Below are 22,519 nucleotides of genomic sequence, written 5' to 3'. Positions count from 1 at the left end.
ATCGAAATTATCGAAATATTGCAAATGTATATATCGCAAGAGCTTACAATAACTGGAGTCATGAACAAAAGACAGAGAAAATCACTCCCTTCTCTTGGCTGAATAACTTTTGTAGCTTTAATAAGAATCAGTATATATACAGTATATATATATATATATATATATATATATATACACACATACATATATACAATTCATAGAGTGAAAAATAAGCCGTGTTTTATTTTTACATTTGATTATTCAGTTTCTGTTGTTAAATAAACCTAATTTAGGATAACCTGCAACCCTAAACCCCGTAGTTTACACTGATGTTAAAATAACACTTCTACGCTACAGTAAAACACTGCTGTCCATCCTTAAAGTCTAAAACAAAAATACCATGAGGCAAATGATCAATACTGCACTCAATTCAAGAATTTAGGAACAAAGATCACAAATCCACCAACACCCACTCAAACAGGTTTTTGCTCTGCTTTAAAGTGTACACAAGGGTTTAGAGTATTCAATAGTCCTGAATGCGATTGAGCGGACAGTGCACCATGTCTACAGGGTGGATATTCTGTGTGTTTGTGTGCATATGTTTTACTTTAGGGTCTTTTGAGACCCTGGTCATCACAAAAGGCGACGAGCAATGGGTAGGTCTGCTTTTGCTATCCTAATTTATGTTTTGCTGCACTAATAAAGTGCCTTATAATCATTAACATATCAGCAGTGATCAGTAACATTCTGAGCAACAGTATGTCTTATAATGTCAATACAGTATCAAATATGGGAAAACAGTTCAGCCGTCATAGTTTATATGTACAGTGATGTGTCCTCTTCTGCCCCTCCAGGACAGTGAAACCAGCACGGCCAGACTCTTAAAGGTATTGCAACAATGCCAATAGATTACATAAAGCAGTGGTTCTCAATCAGGGGGCCGGGGCCAGCTGGGGGCCTCTGCAAACTTCATTTCAATTCATTTCATTTCAAATATATATTAAAAAAGCAAATACAGGCTTGTGATTGCCAATAGATACACAGACACACTGCTGTTAACATGTAAGATATGCTGCTGCATGAATAGGCATACATGAATCCTAGGGGTGGGCGATATACCAGTAGACACGATTAACTGGTAGAGATTTTACTGTATATATCGTCTCTATCGCGGTTGCGCTTACGGGACTTTTAATGAATGTAATATATCAACAAATGTCAGTTGTCTGTTCAAAAACAAGCAGCAATGTCACAATCACAGCAGAAACACCAGAGTAAATATCCAAGCCTAATGAAAAACCTTTGAGTCAAAAAGGTTGAGAACCACTGATGTACAGAAAGTAGTCAAATAATTCACACATTTTTTTTGTGTGTGCGCACACTATAGCGCAAGCTCAAATGTTTAGCTTGACTATATTAACCTTTTACAACTACACATAGTTGCCATAATAAATTAATACAATACATTTTCCAATTGCCTCCTAACAGAAGCGAAGTGTGAGCAGTGCTGAGGTGGGAACTCTTCATTAAATCTCACACAATCTGGTCAATCCATTGATTTGAAAGTTAATTTGAAATGTGGGCAGTTAATGAGCTATCTTTAACTTATTTGACTCTTAAAAAAATACTTTTGTTGCCTAATGATACAGTTAATTATATAAAGTTAATGAATTATATTTTATTACATCTTATTCAATTAATTTAGTTCACCCAAAAACACCCTCATGTCGTTCCAAACCCATAAGACTTTCATTCATGTTCCAAACACAAATGAAGATCTTTTTGATGAAATCTGAGAGTTTTCTATCCCTCCATTGACAGCTACGCAACTACCACTGTGACACTTCAAAAAGTTCATAAAGAGATCGTAAAACCAATCCATATGAATTAAGCGGTTTAGTAACCATGAATTCAATCTGTTCATCATATAAAGCAATCGTGTCTCTTCAGAAAATTTAGATTAAACCGCTCGATTCAAATGTAGTTGCATAGACTGTCAATTGAGGGACAGAAATCTCTCAGATTGTATTTTGTGTTGTGAAGATGATCAAAAGTTGTACGGGTTTGGAACGACATGAGGGTGAGTAATTAATGACAGAATTCTCATTTTAGGGTGAATTATCCCTTTAATTTTGCTGTGTGTGCATGTTTCTACGTGCCATTTTACTGTGGTTATTCATAACATTCAACTTGAATAAAATTAGTTCATCCACAGTATAGTTTGACATTTTATAGTGCAGCTGACACTGACCTCAACAAGCTCAACCTTTATCCTGAAATGACCGCTGTCTAAGTCAATAGACAATCGCGGTTGCAACATTTGTTTGAGGAATATTTTGCCCTTTCACTAAAAGTTCAGCTAGTTTTGGAAAGGTTCTTTGAAAGGGACTGCTTAAACTACTCTGTAATAAAAATACTTTTGTTGCAACAAGAAGTTTATATATCAGTTAACAAGCAATGTACCATAGGAAAGAATTGTTGTCATTGTTGAAATGACAAAGTATATCACCTAGGGGTGTAACGATACACAAAACTGACGGTTCGGTACGTCCCACGGTTTTGACATCTCGGTTCGGTTCGGTTCATTTAGGTGGAGTGTGGGGGGATTAGAAAGCTAAAATTGTTTTGTTTTTTTTAAACAGTGCTTTAATTAACAAATTGTGTCCTTGTCTTTAAATTAATTCAATTACAAGTAAACGTTTCGCAAGGATACATTTTTTTATTAAATTATCTGCTAATGCTGTAAACTATATAGGAGCCCTTACTTGCACATTACTATAACATTAAAGCTTAACAACAGAGACTTTTAGCCTAAATTCAGTTGCTATTTATTTTTAGATATAATAATAATAATCAACACTCAAGTAACAAATTGTATGAAAACATGTAAACTGCACATAAGGCAGTTTTTACATTAACATTTTTACTCTAATTTATTATTGAAATATAATCATTTACACAGTTGCTGTCATTTTCATGACAGATATTTTAAACATACATTAAAGGTGCATTGCGCGAGAGTCTGAGTTTTCGCAGAACTACGCCCCCTCTGGCGGCAAGCGAAACTGCAACCAGAGGTGTGCACGCTCACGGACCACACGCACACGCACGCTTGCACGAGCTCGAGCTGGTCATAACCCAAGGAGCATCAGCCGCACAAATCTTTTGTTTACAATCATAATGTCTTCAGAGGTAATAAAGTTTTAAATCTGCAAGTAATTTAAAATATGTGAAAGGAAAGGCAATTGAGTAAATAACACACTTATGTGTGAGGGAAAAAATGGGGGTAGTAGAAAACTTCGTTTTTTATTCCCATCTATCTCCATGTTGAACTGTGTTATGTGTTTACTGTATCCACTTATGACTATTATTATGGAAACACGTTCATGAACAATATAAGTTATAACTTTGTAAAAGCTCAAAATTGTAATCATGATACCATACCATACACAGTCGGTCAACAAAGTACACCCAAATGTCTCAAGGTAATAAACAATCAAGTGGCACTATGACGTTACCATAAAAGCCAAACAGGCTAATCCACCGAAGATTTGCGGGGGTTTAGCCTGTTTTATTGATCAGCTAAGTAGCATATTCCAATAGCAATACATCGTAATTAAGCAGTAATTTGCTCAAAATTTGTGTCTAAGTATCTAACTTATATATCAGCATTTTATATCACAATCATTCTGAACCTGATCACTGACAATGGTAAGTTTGTAAAACCTATTCCGATTGTACATTTATCTAGCTTACGCTAAAGCATTACACATTTTATGGATCGTCATTTATTGTCATTATTGGCCGTATCAGACATTAGAGAATGGGATATATCTTACCTTTTTATCAAGAAAAAAGCCAACTGAGGATCCCGTTTGAGCCCTAGAGCAGACCGGAGATCTCTCCATTTGTTGAAAGCCTTCCCTATGTTTACTCTCGTCTTACCCCGACGCCTGTCTGACTCCAATTTGGACCTTTTGGTTGCACTAGACAAAAATTCTCTTTTTTTTTTTATCTTACGTGGAGTTTGCGTTGGTGTTTGAAATGAACTACAAGCCGGTCTCTTAGAATCCATTTTCTACGGAGAATGGCGGCGTCGGCGCATACACAAACCTGCCAGACATATGAGCGTGCCGTGAACGCGCATGACGTCACGCCCAGTCTCAGATTCCGACCCGAATCCCTCTTATTTATTTTACTGTACAGGATTATAGAGGCAATCGCAGTGATCAGAGAAGGGCTCAGTCAGCCCATCAGGCAATTGTTTAAGCATGTATGGGTTAGAAAACGGGTATTTTTAACATGAAAAGTAGCGCAATGCACCTTTAAATAATCAAGATGTCATTAACAGGTTAAGTAAAATATAATATATAGGCTAATATAGTGCATTTATTTAGTGAAAGAGTTCATTTCCTTAGCAAACCAACAAGCTGGACAGTGAATGACTTGCCTGAGGTAAATAAAGCTATGTGACAAAGCGTTTTATTGACGTATTTCCGCTGTTGAAACACTGACTGAGCGATTACACGAGTTATGATGCCTTTCAGTAAGTATACTGTATCTTTCAACATACCTTCAGGTGTCCATTCATGTTTATTCTGTAACAGAGGAAGAGAATCGCGTTTACTCGCGCTCCGCGCTGCCGCTTTAAATGAGGAGCCTAGTAGCCTACAGTGATCTGTCACGCCACATCAAAGAGCGCCAAAATGACATTTAATGTTTGAATTTCGTGATCAAATAGACAGAATTTGAAAGATTATACCTTGCTTATTATCGAATGTAACAAAACACTAAGCTTATTGCGATTAAATGTGGTTAATGGTGGTTAGGCAACGCTGTATTCGTTGTGTACACATAAGACATGAGGTCCAATGCGCCGACAGCAGGGGGCAGGGCGGGCGTGTTCGGTACGCCAAGAGAGTATCGCGATTCGTATCGTGGGTGGTGTATCGCGGTTTTTCGGTTCGGTTCGAAAATCGTTACACCCCTAATATCACCCTTTTGTTGCATCTTTTTTTTCTTCTTTTTTTTCTTCTTTCAGATAGAGGTACAGAGCGTGAAGGTGGACTGTAAAGTCACATCACGTTTCGCCCACACTGTCATGACCACGAAAGCTCTGAATAAGGCCAACATCTCACAGGAAGTGTCCTTTGAGATGGAGTTACCCAAGAAGTCTTTCATCACCAACTTTAGCATGTCAGTCCTTTCCCATGAGTCAGCATGAGCCATGAGAATCTACTGCATTTCGTTTTTTTGTTTGCATTTTTAAAAATTATTGCTATTAATGTCGTGATATTTTTGGATTTTCAGGGAGATTGATGGCAAGACATATACAGGTGAAGTGAAGGAAAAAGAGAAGGCCAAGGAGCAGTATCAGAAGGCTGTGTCATCTGGCCAGACTGCTGGTTTAGTCAAGTGAGAAGAAGAAAACAAGAAGTCAACATGAACTTGCTTGTTGCTCAAATCCTACTAACTAACTAACTGGTGTTCTGGTATTCCAGGGCTTCAGGTAGAAAAATGGAGAAGTTTTCTGTTTCTGTGAACGTCGCAGCAGACAGCAGTGTCGTATTTATTCTCACCCATGAGGAACTTCTTCAGCGACAGTTTGGCAAATATGAGCTCATGATCAGAGTCAAACCCAAACAGCTGGTCCAACACTTCCAGGTTCACTGTTAACTGACTGCAGCAGATTTTAATTGAGGAGCCACATGATATATTTTTAATAAGTGAAGTGGTGGAAAACTTACAAAAATGTAATGGTCATGGACATGTTACTTGTCAACTACACTGAAAAAAACAATAAGTAAAATTTACTTAATTTTTCTTTGGCAAGTTTTTGCACAAATATTTTTTAAGTAAATTTCACATATGGAATTAAGTAAACTCTACTTAACTAAGTTAAGTGAAAATAAGTCATTTTAACTTGGCTAGTAAAAGGTTGAGTAATATTTATTTAGTTGAAGTTTCCTTTGCAATAAAACAATATAACATTAAATTAAACCACACTTTTAAAGTACATACTTTACTTAGAAATATCGAAGTAATGTATAGACACCATATCTACAGATCAGAGGTTGCACTTCATGTGAACGCAGAGACCTCAATACTTGGTAGACAATACACAATGACGGTAACATTTGATGGATCGTTTTGGTGTTTGAATGTGTCATTTTGAGTAGAAAATGAACTCCAAATGTCACAAAATGGCAGGTTACTAATTCTAACAACAAAAGCAATGATGAAACAGTGTAAATACAGCTGGAAAACAGTGAAAAATCAACCTCATTAATTATTCAAGGCCCAGTGCATGATGGGAACACCAGTATCAGAAAAGTTGAGTAATTTTACTTAATTTTATAACATTGATATTAACGCTTTCATTTCTACACGCTTGAATTGAGTACTAATATAGAATTTACTTCTTTTTTTATTTTTATTCTTGCCTGAACTAACTTTTTCATGTAAATTACATTGTTTTTTTCTGTAGCATTTACTTCACAAAATCATTTTTATCAGTGTACCTGCCTATTAATATGATTACATAGATCTATTATGCATGCCATTGTTAAAGTGTCTTGCGTCTTAGTGTTTAAAGACGTTTGATCTTAAAAACGTATTAGTAAATGCTGAGATTTACATTAAGATTAATAAATGCTGTAGAAGTATAGTTCATTGTTAATTCATGTTAACTAATAACTAATGTTACCAAATGTATTGTAAAGTGACCACAATTTTTAGCAGTAATAATTCCTCTCTTAATTTGAACACCTCGCATTTAAACAATGAATGATTTCGATTTGTTGACTGAATTCAAATTATGCAATTATAATTAAAAGCTAAAATAAATGACTACTTAGTCCTGTCTCTCATCCTCAGATTGTGGCAGATATCTATGAGCCTCAGGGAATTGCATTTGTGGACGCCTATGGTACATTCATCACCAATGAGCTGCTCCCTCTAGTGGAGAAAACTGTCAGTGATAAGAAGGTGATTATTCAAAAAACTTTGGATGAATGGATGCCACTTAGTGTAAAGCATTATTAGTACACTAACTAATAACTAAAAATAATCTCTGCTAGACAATAATATTGGTAGTAATGATAATGATGTCAAATTGTAACCTTTGTTCAGGCCCATGTGTCCTTCTCTCCAACACTGGATCAACAGAGGAAATGCTCTGAGTGTGACGGCACACTCATTGATGGAGATTTCTTCATTAAGTATGATGTCAACCGTGCTCATGACATTGGTGACATTCAGGTCAGATTTCATTATGATTATAAAAGTAAAAATGACAGCTGAATCGGCAGCATCCTGATGATGAAAAGCTTCAACAATCGAACCTAAATCTTGAGTGGCTCACCTCTGTCCCACAGGCTTTACAGTGAACGCAGATCATTGAGCCTTTTTTTATAGCGAGCCACTCAAAGTCTTTCAGACACTCTTTTTGAAAACTGTGAGCCTTCTTTTCCGCAGGTGGATCCACATTCACCACATGATCGGCATCTCCAACTCTGCGACTAACGTTATCTGTAACTTTACACAGCTTACAAAAGAAATCTCTCAGTGTCCCAGGCCCGGATTGGCTAATCGGGAGCACCGGGAAAATTCCCGGTGGGCCGGTCTGTTTTATTGGCCAGGAGGGCCGGTGTTGTCATGGCACTGGGTTGAATGCTTTCCTTATGGCTCCAGTCATAGCGCAGCCCCACTATTTTTTTTATTATTATTATTTTATCGCAGCCCCACAAAAAAATAAAAATAAAGTCACTTTGTTAGAGATGTGCGAACAAAAAAATAAGAGATACAAAACATGGATAATAGCCTATATCGCGACGATAACCGACCTCATCATCTGAGCTGCTTCAGCACTCAAACACCGCTCGTCGGCAATGGCAAAATGTTTGAGATGACCGATCAAAGCAAGCGGGATTTAAGTTCACAGAAGCGCGAGCCGCGGCCGCGCGCGAATCCCAACGCGACGCTTCACGAGATAAGGTGCGTGGCTAAACTAAACGGCTGTTTTACGATAGAAATTTTAAACGACCGACATAAATAATCACTTTACAAAGACTGTATCAATCTAAGCTCATCTTCAGGAAGGGGAGATTTACAGGTAAAGATAAAGAGACTGAGAGAAGAAGAACGAGAGAAGGAGATGGAGATGAGAGAGAAGAGCGGGTAGAGCAATAGCCTATTGCATAATAATGAGAATAACTTTATTACAATGGATTCCTATTTAACACAGTCAGATGTTTATGGAAGCTTGTTTCCGCCACAAAATAAAAAAATGATAATTGCGACTTTTTATCTCACAATTGCGAGTTTACATCTCTCAAGACTTTATTTCTCAGAATTGCGAGATACAAAGTCAGAATTGCGTGAAATAAAGTCGCAATTGCGTGTTATAAAGTCAGAATTGCGAGATATAAAGTCAGAATTGCGTGAAATAAAGTCACAATTGCGTGTTATAAAGTCAGAATTCTGACTTTTTTTCTCGCAATTGTGACTTTATATCACGCAACTCTGACTTTATAACACGCAATTGCGACTTTATTTCAGGCAATTCTGACTTTGTATCACGCAACTCTGACTTTATAACACGCAATTGGGAGATATAAAGTCAGAATTGCATGATATAAAGTCGCAATTTTGCGTGTTATAAAGTCAGAATTGTGAGATAAACTATTCTGAGAAAAAAAAAAAAGTCCGTCTTTTTTCCCCCTTAGAATAGGAATTTATATCTCACAATTGTAAGTTTATCTCACAATTCTGAGAAAATATGTCGCAATTGCGTGTTATAAAGTCAGAATTGTGTGATATAAAGTCGCAATTGCGAGAAAAAAGTCAGAATTCTGACTTTATAACACGCAATTGTGACTTTATTTCACGCAATTCTGACTTTGTATCTCGCAATTCTGAGAAATAAAGTCAGAATTGCGATATGTAAACTCGCAATTGTGAGATAAAAAGTCGCAATTATCATTTATTTATTTTTATTTTGTGGCGGAACCAAGCTTCCATATTGGGGGAAGTGCCAGATAGCCCTTGAAAGATTGGGCCTTATATACTGAGGGTTTAATTACATTATTTTAATAGTCAGTCGGGAACTAAAGTGGGCCGGTCTAAGGCATGAAACTCCAGGGCTGAAAATGAGTCCCAATCCGGCCCTGCAGTGTCCTTTTCATTTTCTCTCTTCGACTCTACATTTTGCGCGGTAATTAGCTCCCAGTCATGTGACATCGGAGCGCAGCGAAAGGGAGTGCTTGACGGCTAATATTAACCAAAATCAGCATTAAAGTTAAGAATGTAAAGATAAAGTTGAATTGATTATGTAAAGTTGAACAGAACGGTGGACCGGTCACTATCAGCTCACAGCGGGCAATAATTAGCGAATGTTTTGTAGAGAAATGAAAACTCACCAGAGTTTGAAACGCACCACAACAATCATTGCATCCGCACAAATGCTCTCAAATAGCAAAATAATGCTTCACAAAAAATAAAGTGAAGATGACAAATTTTGAGAGCTACTAAGCGGATTCTCACTACCGGTAATTTAAACACCTCTGATTGGTCATAATTTCCAACAGAAATCCCAGTGATGAGCTACAATACTCAACGCTGCAAAATCATGTTGTGAATAGATACATTGGCAATGCCGTTGATTTCACATGACATGAATATAACAACCAGATCGCTTTAATTTACTTACTGTTCTGTTTTATGTAACAATACAAATTATATGTAACCAGTGCTTGAAGTGGGGGAAAAAAGGTGCCGGTACTCTCTTGCATTGGCAAGTAATCATGACATTTGAGATTTCTACAGTGAAAAACAAAACTTGGAGATATTGCTGGTACAACAACAATTTATTGTTATTTATTAACAACATAAATGTATTTAAACAAGTCGTGTTTGTGCGTTCCTGTGTGTGAAAACGGAACTACTCCAAGTCTGCAAGTCCAAAAATACATTTATGGTGAGATTATTACTACATTTTATTTAATTAAATGCATTTATAGTGAGATTATTATATTTTCATGTCATATTTTGTGTTAATTTTGACCACGAACCATGCGCTGTTACTTTAATTGAGCGCGTGCAGCACAGCGAAAATAGACTCGGTGTGGAATTGATCGTTGCACTGCTGTATACGCACCGCTCCTGGAACGCATGGACCGCATCCGCATGCAGTGTGAAAGCTCTAACCTGTTAATATGGGTGCGAAAAAAAAACGCACTGCAAATGCGAGAAGTAGCGGTACGCAAGAAAAAGTGCAGGTACGCTTTGGAGTAAAATGGAGAAGTGCCGGTACTGCGTACCGGTGAGTACCGCCCCACTTCGAGCACTGTATGTAACACATAACATAACTAGTATATTAATCCTGCATGCAATGAATACAAATATATTAATTGCATTGACATGACCAGGCAGCCACGGTATGTCAATGCAACTTATACACCCAATTGACACCCTGGCCTGACCCACTGGCTACAAGTGTGTTGTGCTGCTCGGTCCGATCCACTTTCAACAGCATTTGGAATCAGAAATCGCTTACTGCACCTTTATATCCCAGTCATTAGTCCATTCTCCCTTCCATTTCCTTTACTCTTTTTACTTTTCTTATTAAAAAAATAGAAATAGACATAAATAGATATGTGTGTGTATGTGTGTGTGTGTGTGTGTGTGTGTGTGTGTGTGTGTCATCTACAGGTTGTCAATGGTTACTTTGTGCATTTCTTTGCACCAGCCAGTCTTCCACGAGTACCAAAGATGGTTGTGTTTGTGATAGACAACAGCTACTCTATGGTGGGGAAAAAAATGAGTCAGGTGAGTTATGATGTCTGTTAAATGAGAAAATACTGTTTTCAAAAGATTGTCAGTACTTTGGACAGTTAATTTGTCCGTTTGTTTCCAAACCGAGACCAAAGATGCCCTAGTGACCATCCTGGGTGAACTCCCAGAGGATGACTACTTTGCGATCATCGTCTTTTCAAGCAGCTTTGTTGTATGGCGGCCACATTTATGTAAAGCAACAAAGGAAAATGTGCATGCAGCCCAGGAATATGTCAAAACAATTGAAGTACTGGGGAGTAAGTATGAATATGAAATATATAAACTGAGATTATCACTGAACAAATTATAAACAAGATTAATTTGGTGCAATTCATATAAAAACATTAAATAAAGCACAACAGTACAATGCACCGTGACTAGGAAAGGAGCCATTTGAGGGTTAAAAGCAGAAATTTAAGCTTTTATTTGTTTAAGAACATTAATTCTTCCTTTACAAATATGCTAAATTAATTGTAAATGGGTGGGACTACTGTTCTAGGCAGATTTATTCTAATAATATGTCATAAACATAGTACATGTATTCTGTGAATACGTAATTCATGTACATTCTCAACAGAGCTTTACTCATATTAAACATGGATTATTGCTTTAATTTTGCTGCTCCATGTTATATTAACTGGGAATGTCAATAAATATATAGAATTTCATATTTATTTAAATTGGTGAAAGAATCCCTAAAGCTGCCTATGCACTGAGAACAGCAAATCTCACTTAATATAGTTTACCTTACATTAAAGGTGTACTTCACCACAGGCAAAATGTGCTTTCAATAAAACTAGGCTACCTATACAGAACAAAGGCGAAAAAATTTATAAATTGGTACTACCTGACTAGAGAAAACAAGGAAAAAAGGCTGTTGTGTTCCCTTTTGCCAAATAGGTAGGAAAACTTCAACACCCATAATGCACTGGGCATGTTGCTGTCCAAGGCCACTCCCACCAGTCTGCTATGAATACGCTTACCAGAGTCAAATAATGCCTTGCTTTAGTAGGAAATATTTCTTGGCAAACTTTTAGTCATAATGGTGGTGTCAACTTGTATTGTTCCCGGGCGAAAAAATAGAGTAAAAGTTTAACAGAAGCGAGTTACTTTTGGTTTCCACTTTCCAGTGAAGGATCCAGCACGTTGTGGGCAGCGGCTAAAAGATGCAAACTATCATAAATGGAGAACTTCGCAAAAGAAAATCTGAAAGCCCTGTGTTTGTTTGTAGTCAATATTTAATGGTCGTGTCTGAAATTGCCCCCTATACCCTTAAATAGAGCACTATTTGAGGGAACAGCCTTGTGTAGTGGTGTCAGAAAACATAGTGGACACTATTGAGTGAACTCATTTAATCCCATAATGCACCACAATAACGACGAGTGTACAACTGCTGTACACTCAACAGCTAGAGAATACCCATAATGAACTGTGAGGGCATGAATTCCCACAGCTGAATCATCCATCCAATTTTACAATTTTATATAGGTATAAATTCCTTTTAATTGATTTTTAAATTGTTCAATTAAGGTTTATAAATGCTAGTTTCCATGACAGAGTTCAGGATAAATATTTTCATTACCACTGGAGTTGCTAGTTTGCTAAGCTTCCAGCACACTCTGTGTCCGAATTCACTAACTCGATTTCATTCAGACCTTCAAGTGAATGATATTAGTTTTCCATTTTTATCATGCTGTTTAAAGCGTAGACAAAGTACAATACAAATTGCAGTCATAAACCTACCCTTACAATAACCATTGTTACGATAACAGGGATACAAAATGTGGAAGTATAATCTATAATTGTCACGAAAGCCCTGGAGCATTTTGCATCATCCAGCAGAATTTTACTTAGCCTGGCTCCGCCCTCCTACATACTTCCGCTCAATTTTCATTCTCCTTCAGTACTCCGTCATGGGTTTGCTGTATATTTTTGGGTTTTCTCCGGCCAAATTTTTACCGGTCCAATCAGCGAACAGAGGGAGTGGCTGAGAACGAGGACATTAAGGTTGTGCGCTAATTTGAGTTGTAGGGTTACGTCACGACCAAACGTTAGCAATTGGTTATGGCAGATCCAGAGTGACTCTGGGCAGATCCAATAGTTTTAAACTTCAAAAGAGTACCCGCCGTCAATGGAGAGTGGCCAGACTCTCTGTACAAATGAAATGTACGAAAGTCTGGTAGGACCAGGCTAACTTTTACTGACAAATAAACATGAATTTCTCTGTCCAGGTAATGAGGAGAACAAGGGAACATTGTTCAGTTACTACTGACATTGTGACAATTCAAAGCAGATTGAAAATCGGCAAAGTTACTTTATAAGCATCTAAAATGTGTTAGTCATTATTTTAGACCTGCAAACGCAAAACGTCTACACTACAAAAAAAAAAAAAAAAAAAAAAAACCTGGAAAAACTTTAATTCCAGATTTAAAGTTATGACAAAATATAAAATACATCATATTTTAAAGAGAAAATATTTTCTGCACCCTTTCTACATCACTAATCAAATGTGTGACACGAGCACCTTTTGTTTGTGTCTCAGGTACAGAATTGCATAATGCTGTCATTCATGGTGTGGAGATGCTGTATGAAGAACAGCGTACCGGGACAGCCCCAGAGAATATGGTCCTGATGATCATTTTGCTGACTGATGGGGAACCAAACCAAAGTATGTATGCACATACCAACAACCATTTAATGTTTCCAGACTAATAAAGCTCAAAAAAGCTGGGCTCAAGAGCAGACTATAGATTAACTAATCAGTTATTTGTAGCTGTTGTTCATTTTTGTCGCCTGTTGTCGCCTGTGATGATAAATTTTAATCATAAATTTGACTAATTCTTAGTCCCAAGATCGCCTCCTGAGATCCAAGAGAGCATTCGTAATGCAATTAATGGGAATATCACTCTGTTCAGTTTGGCCTTCGGTAAAAATGCAGACTATGGATTTTTGGATACATTGAGCAAGCAGAACAATGGCATGGTTCGCAGGATTTATGAGGACTCAGATGCTCCGCTTCAGCTACAGGTATCACAACTGGGGTCTTTGCAAAATATTAAATATTAATATGATTTAAGTTTTTTATTTTATTTATTAAATCAATCTTCATTCAAAAAAATCTCATAAATCACTTTAAGAATCATAAAGTCCTAAAAATGTAAAGATACATTTTTCCGTTATGGAGTATTTTAATATATTACCATTATTATTATTATTTTCTACCCAGGGATTTTATGAAGAAGTGTCAAGTCCTCTACTTTCAGAGGTGAATTTTCACTATCCGGACAACACTGTTAACTCATTGACAAGAAGCCATTTTAAACAGCTATTCAACGGCTCGGAGATCATGGTCGCTGGGCGACTTAATGACTTAAATGACATAAACAACTTTGCAATTGAAGTGTCCGCACAAGGGGTGAGTTAATAATCTATGGTTCCAGACACATATACACACGGTCCATAGTAATTGTAATTTGTATATAAATCTGTTTTAAATGTGGACATTGGTTGTTGGGTGTATGTGCGCCAAAATCATCTCCTTGTAAGTGTGAAAAAGAAAAAAGCCTTTATGATACAGATAATTTTAAAGGGGCACTCCCCTCGTCAGCCATTGGTTGGAGATAGACAGATAGCTCTGCCCCAAACCCACACCATTGGTTGAGCTATTGTTGCTATGTCAGGCTTATTAAAGTTGCTACTGCATATTAAGCTGCATATTCAATTAAACAATTGAATTATATTATATTATCATTAATTCATATCTATAATCACATTCTCAGTGAACTTCCATCATTATCAGTGGTGAGCTTGTTTGGGGGGACTAATCCTGCTTTGTTTGTTTTGCAACAGTTTGAAAATAATTTTGAGTTGAAAGGTCAGACAAATGCTCAGAAGTGGGAAACCATATTTCCTGATGAAGAGTATATTTTTGGGGACTTCACTGAGCGTCTCTGGGCGTATCTGACCATCCAGGAGCTCCTGGATAAGAAGTCAGTTCCTAACCTAAAACTCTCAAAGATCAACAAGCCTTCTTACATAGTTAACCTAATGTGAAAATGACTAGTATAAATGTAATTTGTCTGAATTCTTTTTACTGATTTTAATTGGGGCTGACTTTATTCATAATCTTTTAACCAGAAGATTTGAATCAAGTCCAATTATAATACAAAAATGTTTTCTGACAGAGACAAAGGTACTCCAGAGGAGAAAGGAAACGCCACTGCTGATGCTTTAAGCCTTTCATTAAAGTACAACTTTGTTACGCCGCTTACCTCCATGGTCGTCACTAAACCTGAAGATGAGACCAAAAATGACATGTTCATTGCCAACAAACTGACTGAAGGTATGACTAAACTGTCAAATAGCAAACAGAAGTTTGCAAAAACTCATGGAAATGGCACATTAATCTCAGAGGAGAAGCCCATACATTTAAAACAGAGTTCCAGTGTTCTCAGTGATTTTGTTAATGTTTATTCAGTTTTATGACACTTACTCTTTTCTCAACACAGAGGAACAAGGAAAACTTGACAGATATGGTGGGTAAGCCATTACACTAGCCCTTATTAATCTGGTTAAGTCTGACATCACTATCACAGTATCCGCTCCTTCATAGTCCAAAAACAAACAACAAATGTTCTAAAACACAGTCACAATGTGCTGAGCAACCGAACAATCATGATAATCCTACCCGTTATCTCCATAGCGAAATCTAGTTGGCCAGGCAGTGATTAATTGTTTATGAATCGTTTAAATACTGGTGTCCGTGACGCCATGAGCATGGAGACTATAGTGTACTAATGTGCAAATTAGGCTAAGAGTTTTAAAGCTTTCTTTTATATTTGACATTATTTAAAACCAAGTGAACTATTTTGGTGCATTTATTTTATCTTATTTGCAGGTTTCATACCGGCCAGTCACTCACATGTGAGCTCCTCATCACCTACATATTATGGTAAATGTTAAAACCATGTACTGGCCATGTGAAATGTAGGTAAAGATTCATAAGTCACATCAACAGTGTTATTCTTACAATTTGTCAATAGCTGATGGAGATCCACACTTCATCATTGAGCTGCCAGAAAAGAATGATGCTCTGTGCTTCAACATTGATGACGAACCTGGTACCATCTTCAACCTGGTTAGAGACCCGCTTACAGGTAAAACCAACTTGCTATTTTGGCAGAAAAGTACATTAACATTCCCCAGGCATAGCTGTATAGAACACAGTTATTCTATCGTAAACGTGGTTCCCCCTCCTGGCATTATTGATTCATATTAAATCTAAAAGGTTTAAACTATTTAACATTTTTATTTGAATTGTGGCTCTCCCAAGCTGTCAAGTGCAGCTTTCCAAGCTCCGTTCTTCAGCAAAATGGTAACAACAAAAACTCCAACATAACAGAAACATAACAGAAATCTCACTAACAAGTCTTTCCCTTTACTCAAATCACATAACACTTAATTGCTTTATTTACTGTCCTAATGCAGTCCCATGCAAAGCATACTGGGACCGATTCATGTAGTTTTTTTGTTTGTTTGTTTGTTTGTTTGTTTTTTGGCATCGACTGGTTTCGCAACGTTGAAGAAACCTAAGAAGTAGCGTAAGAAACCTCCCTACTAGATTGTACCATTCATGAACTCGGACCAACAATAGACAGCACAGCAAGTTCAGAACAGGTTTAGGCACTGTCCCAAATGGCACACTTTATATGCACTTTCGGTCTTGTGGACTTACAATGGATGTGTGTGTCCATTAAGCCCATGCGACCGTATGGTATCCCTTTTGTCATTTTAGGTTTCAGAAGGGTGCGAGCGAGTGCCCCCTTTGCGGTCGGTATGCGCCCTCGATGCGCACTTTTGCTGAACTCGCACTGGTGTGTGTTTCGCAGCAGACTTCTTCCCGACAGTCAAAGCTGCGTAACGTCACAAAAGTCTGAACTCGTAGAAAGACCGCGAGTGTTTAGGGTGCCATTCGCCGCAGGCCGATCTTGATCACGCGACAACGTTACAAGACAGAGCTGGGAGATCAAGTGAGAAAAAGTTTGCATTCACCATAGTATTAATAACACTGCTGCGAGATAGATATCTAATGTCGATATTGAATGTGATGACAAAAAATATTCTTTGTTTATCTTTCAAAGATTGTCCCCATTTGTAAAACTATAAGTTGTTGGCAAACAAACACTTTTATTTAAAAATAAAAAAGACATGAAATTACCACTATAGCCAGTAGATGGCGGCAGAGGAGCACTTATTGGCTTATTAGCCATTTCAAGAAAAGCTGAAAAAGCAGACGACAGTCAACGGTGTTTAACACAGGGCTTAAAAATGAAAAAAAAATTCAATTGGTTCACTCCGAGCAGAATCAATATTTTAACGTTTCCGTTTTTGCGTTCCTCGTTAAACATTACCGTTCCGAAACCGGTTTGATTAGATAAAATACCGGTTAATAACGTTATTTTAATTTAGCCTATATTTTAAACAAATATGTATAAATAAGACTAATTTTCACTCAAAAATAAGATAACACATGATAATTAAACTTGAACATTTATTTCATAACATTGTTAAAACCATTACAGAAATACCTGTATTAATTACAAAGCATAAACAGCTGGAAAAATATTGACCTGTTTTACTGGACCGTTAGACAATCGAAATTGGCACTCTTATGCCTAATTCTTTTCAGAAGAGTGATACAATTATTTGTACACAGACACACACACACACACATATATATATATATATTTTTTTTTTTGCAACACGAATTGTTTTAGAAATTACATGAATAAAAAGTAGGCCTATATAAACTGGACGATCATTGCTCTTTTAATGCACCGTCAACTGCTAATTTCAAAGCAAACACTGCGCAACACATCCTTGCATCACATAACGTTAACCAATTTCAGTCTGCTAATAAAGCACAATCATTTAATGCAATAACATTGTAAAACTACAACACATTTTCTATTTTTAATACAAAGCATTAAAAGTCTATAAAGAATACATTGACCTGTCCTGTTTTTGGCTATCTGAAACTGAAAGACTATAGAAAAAATGTGCGATACTTGCTAGTACTTATACGAAATCCATAAACTACTTGAGCTTAAAATCCGTAGGCTACTGCTTGTTTAAACGTATGAAAATAATGTCCTCCAATACCTGTGCATTCATTGAAGACCTCAGTGAGGAAAGAATGTAGGCTACTTGAGGCATGAAAATGCCCAATCTACGCTGACTTGCGTTACCGCGGGCGCGGTAGTGCAATTACATTCATAGCAAGTTTGTACAAATCTGGGTTAGTGAGAGCAACACTTGCCCAGTAGACTTAAAAGTACACTCACTCCTCTTAAGGTGTGCTTCTCTTGAATAGCCTATGCCGAAGAGATTGTCTGCCGATGACTGCTGCGCGGGCATTTCACTCGTCAACGTCACTCGTTAATGCGTCAACGTCACGCTTTGACTAAATTCATGATTGGTCAATGGCAAATTAAAATATTAAAGAGAACGATAAAATAACGTTATTAACTGGTTAATAGTCATTTTAAATAAACGTTTCTGTTCAGAACGATTAAAATTGATTTTGTTTTCGTTTTCGTTTTTGTTCCTGTTAAAATTTCGTTCGTTTCCGGTTTTCGTTTTCGTTCCTTGAACCGGTTCAGAGCCCTGGTTTAACATGCTTAAATAAATAAAAACCTTTTCTATTTTTCCATCACCACTAGGCTAGGGCGAACAAAGTGCACAAATTTTATCTTAAAATCTGTATTATCTGAGGTTATACAATAATCAGGGGCTTAAGCTCCCCAGAGTAGCTACTCACCAATGACAAAATACAAGAGGACAATATGTCTGTTGTTATCTTCTGAGCTATTGTGAAGTTCAATGTTTTAGTATTTTTTATTTGTTTCTTTGGTGCTCCACAGGTATTTTGGTAAATGGCCAAACCATTGGCGATAAGAAGGTCATCCCTGGGGAAAAAGTAAACACCTATTTTGGGCGCTTTGGAATCGTTCATGAGAAGTTTGGCATCAGATTGACAGTGAGCACAAAAGAGATCTCAGTGTCTGATGAGGGAAAACAAGCAAAATTCTTCTGGACTGAGACTGCCACGCTTAAAGGGCCCAAGTAAGATGCAGGATCTCGGGTGCTTCTCAATCGGAAGGCTGCATATCTCGGCTGCCACGTCATCAAGCTCCGTCAAAGGCTGTCTCAAATTGAAATATCCTTAGAAGGCAGCCTTCGTTTCGCATCCTTCATTTAGCTCATTTTCGCGTCCTTAAATCCCCCACAATCATTTGCACACATTCCAATTCTTTAAAAAGAACTGACGGAAAACGATTCGCCGCTTCATGTATACATTATACTGCATTTGTCTTACATTTCATAATAATCTTATATTATGAAATGTAAGACAAATACAGTATAATGTTTTCAGAGATGAAGGCATAGGTTACATGTTATTTTTTGTTTTGGTTTAAATTAATCACTTAATTCTAAACTGGAAGTCCACAGACAGCTGTATTGCATTAATATAAAGATTTTTAAATGAAAGTATTTTTCCAAAATGACATTTTAATAGTATTTTGTGCCGTGACAGTTGGGGCAGGAACATGTGTGACGTAGCCCTGCGCACTTAATAGACCAACTCATTCCGGCGTTTAATGCTGAGGAGTCTAGCCTACAAGCCTCACTTACACAAGCCTGGACTAAGAAGGACACAGCCTTCCGCTTGAGAAGCACACATCATCTTTCACTTCATTCATGTCAGGTCATTGTGAGCTAACTAAAATTTGTACTCTTCAAAAGGAGTTGGAAAAAGACTAAACCTCCTCACAGAACTCTGTCCTTCTTTCTCCAGCATGGATCTGCAGGTGATCAAAGATCGCAGTTTAACAGTGACCCTGAGGAACTCAGTCAAGTTTCTTATTATCCTGCACAAAGTCTGGCAGAAACATCCGTATCATCAAGACTACCTCGGGTTCTACACTCTGGACAGTCACCTGTTTTCAAGCAATGTCCATGGCCTGCTTGGTAAAACACTTAAATGACTTACTACAATATACTGTATATGTCATATTAAAGGGGAACTTGGCAACTATTTCAACTTAGTAAATCCGTTTAGAAATCATTTGGATGAAATAGGAAGTCTCGTGAGAAGCGAGAACAAGCGAGAAACACAAACTGCTTTACGGCAATTCAACATAAACACACACACCATATGATACTGTGTATGATGTATTACCCACCTCAGTAGACATAGCTCCACACGATAAAGTTGGCTGGCTCCCATAATAACAAATGCGCATGAGCAGCAGTAGAAGGGGGGAGGAGGGTGCCGCAAGTGAGATTTTTTTACTACAGAGTTGTGAAATATACGGCCCACAGCTGTAGGGGGAGCTCGTTGAGAAAACACACGACAACAAAAGAGAAAATCAGCGAAGAAATGGCTAGAGTTGCCATGTTCCCCTTTAAAATAATTGTCCAGTGAAGGGCACTTTTGGAGGCAATTTTGTTTTTTTAAATCAGAAAAGTAGGCTTATAAAATCTCTTATTGTTTCTTCTGTTAAAACGTATTAGATTTGTAAAGTTGTATAAATCATCATTTTTACAGTCGTTTTAGGGATTATGGTGTTTCATTGTCATGGCAACAAAGCTGTAAAATTGGATATGACTTTGCACAGAAAAGATTAATCATCAATTTTTTTCACACCAAAATCATGATAACGTAGGCCTACATATTTCTACATTATGTGGCTATACTGTTGAAACGGTGAATATTTTTTAACATTAATAAATTAGCCCAAAAAAAAGGATGGACAAGAGGAAAGTCAATGTCTGTGGTAATCAGCATTATTCCACAAATGCTGTCAACTTAGCTTAACTTCTACTGAGCGACACAGTCTGTGACGGTTTCACTCTGAACTTGTTCACGGCTCTTTAGGTCAGTTCTACCATGGATTGGAGTTTGAAGTGAGTGAACCGTTTCCAGGAAAGGATCCAAAGAAACCAGACGCCATCATGTTTGTTAAGGGACAAGAGCTTGTAGTTACCAGGTGAATTTAAGACACTGTGCAGTTTACCCTTTCATTGAACATGGAGGGGTCGATCACAATTACACTGCATTATTCTGTCAACAGGGGTTGGCAGAGAGATTTCAGACAAGATGTGAAGAACGGAGAGCAAGTGCCTTGTTGGTTCGTTCACAATAACGGCAACGGACTGCTGGATGGAGTTCACACAGACTACATCGTCTCTGGCCTCTTCAAGACAGTCTAACAATAAGCCTCTAAAGCCAGAAAAATCAATAATTGATTATCAAACAGATGATTAGAGAAATTATCAAAATGATTCGGCCATCAGCCTTTAAATGTAATTTGACCAGATCATTTGTACTTGGAAATTTTGTTGTCAAAATACTAGTTGTTGTCAAAATATAGATTTTACAATGTATATCAATAACCAAATATTTGGAATACTAATATTCGATACACTGAGACCACCTGAGGTTTCTCGCTATCTCTTCTTCAGTAAGTTGACAAACACAGCAGTGTGTGTATTTTAAAGAACAGGTTTGCCCGTTTTCAATCAGCTTTTTATTGTTTCGATGTAAGTACTAAATTAACAAGAAGTTCTCTTCTCTTCCTAGATCTCCCCATTTATTTGTCAGCAAAAAGTCCCCCAGATGAAGCAAAACTTGTCGTTTAAATGAGTATAAAGTCAGCAGTGCTGCATGTTTCAGAGTGAAGCATGGCTCTGTGTTCAGTGCGCACGCATGCAGCTCGTGATCCAGTGTTTTCAGCTCAGTAAATGCAACAAAATCAGTCTCTGCGTGTGCTGCGAGTTTAACAACAATTTGGGATACACTTTATTTTCACTTTCGCATTATTTCCAATATTTTGCACTTATTTGTGTTGTATCGAAGTTAGAAATTCCACTATCATGACAACGCTAGTTGGAACTGTAATAGCAATTTTTTATCTCACTGGGAAAAACAGCATCACAGGGTTAAGGAACACTCAAAAGGCAAAATTGTAATAAAGAAGAAAAGGCCTTTATTCTTTGAGGAATCTTTTCGCAACCGCAGCCACCCAGATGTGAAACAGAAAGCCTACTGACATAATAAAACTGAGACATTTTATACAGGTTTCTGACATTCTTGACTCCTCCTTTCCCTAGTCTCTGTAAATTTCCTTAAAGACATCTAGTATGGACTGGTTCTACCCCCCCCCTGGGCAGGTTATGCTGTTCTTTGTCCCTGAGAAGCCAAAAGGCCTTCATTTACAATCTAGATGACCTCCTGCTGTTCTTTATCCCCTAAGGGGATGGCATGGGACCCCTTGTTTATTGTTAAACGACCCCTGTATTCTCCTGGCTGGATCCTTTCTCGTGCTCAGGTGTAAGTTTTTATCACCCTGTCTTCCTGTCCCTTCTTCAGCTGTTAGAAAACCCTCACAGAAATATATATGGTCAGATGCTTTTACACACACTCAATTGAAATCAACAAGTTTAAATGAATGGACACAAGAACAATGAATTTTTCATTAACATCTCCCCCCTGTTTATCATTCTCTGATAACCAATAAAATAATAAAAATTCATTTCTATTTTCTAAAATCAATCAAACCCATTTTACTATTGAATCCTTAAGAATAGAATTAATTCAAGTCTTAATTCAAGAACAGTTATACCCTTCATGTATATCAATACT

At 37.3% G+C, this 22,519-nt stretch overlaps 1 protein-coding gene across 2 annotated transcripts; it reads left to right on the top strand.

Annotated features, from left to right (window-relative positions):
- Window positions 1-476: 476 nt before the first annotated feature.
- LOC311281898 (inter-alpha-trypsin inhibitor heavy chain H3-like) lies at window positions 477-21,949 on the top strand. 2 transcript variants are annotated; one of them, XM_084395255.1, is made up of 22 exons: window positions 477-635; window positions 834-866; window positions 1,468-1,491; window positions 5,021-5,175; window positions 5,290-5,394; window positions 5,481-5,643; window positions 6,856-6,966; window positions 7,111-7,239; window positions 10,690-10,806; window positions 10,901-11,069; window positions 13,355-13,480; window positions 13,658-13,839; window positions 14,039-14,227; window positions 14,662-14,801; window positions 14,997-15,154; window positions 15,321-15,347; window positions 15,710-15,763; window positions 15,855-15,968; window positions 18,735-18,936; window positions 19,670-19,842; window positions 20,753-20,864; window positions 20,949-21,949. In XM_084395255.1, exons 1-22 carry the CDS (start codon window positions 516-518, stop codon window positions 21,085-21,087), a joined length of 2,742 nt encoding a protein of 913 aa, XP_084251381.1. In that variant the 5' UTR covers window positions 477-515; the 3' UTR covers window positions 21,088-21,949. The 2 variants fall into 2 exon arrangements, with proteins under 2 accessions (XP_084251381.1, XP_084251382.1); XM_084395256.1 differs by lacking the exon at window positions 1,468-1,491 and having other exon boundaries at window positions 487-635.
- Window positions 21,950-22,519: the final 570 nt, after the last annotated feature.

The sequence above is a fragment of the Rutilus rutilus genome (assembly GCF_951802725.1).
Source record: "Rutilus rutilus genome assembly, chromosome: 22".
Taxonomy (NCBI): domain Eukaryota; kingdom Metazoa; phylum Chordata; class Actinopteri; order Cypriniformes; family Leuciscidae; genus Rutilus; species Rutilus rutilus.
Note: the sequence above shows the minus strand (reverse complement) of the source record. Positions and strands in the feature narration are given on the sequence as shown.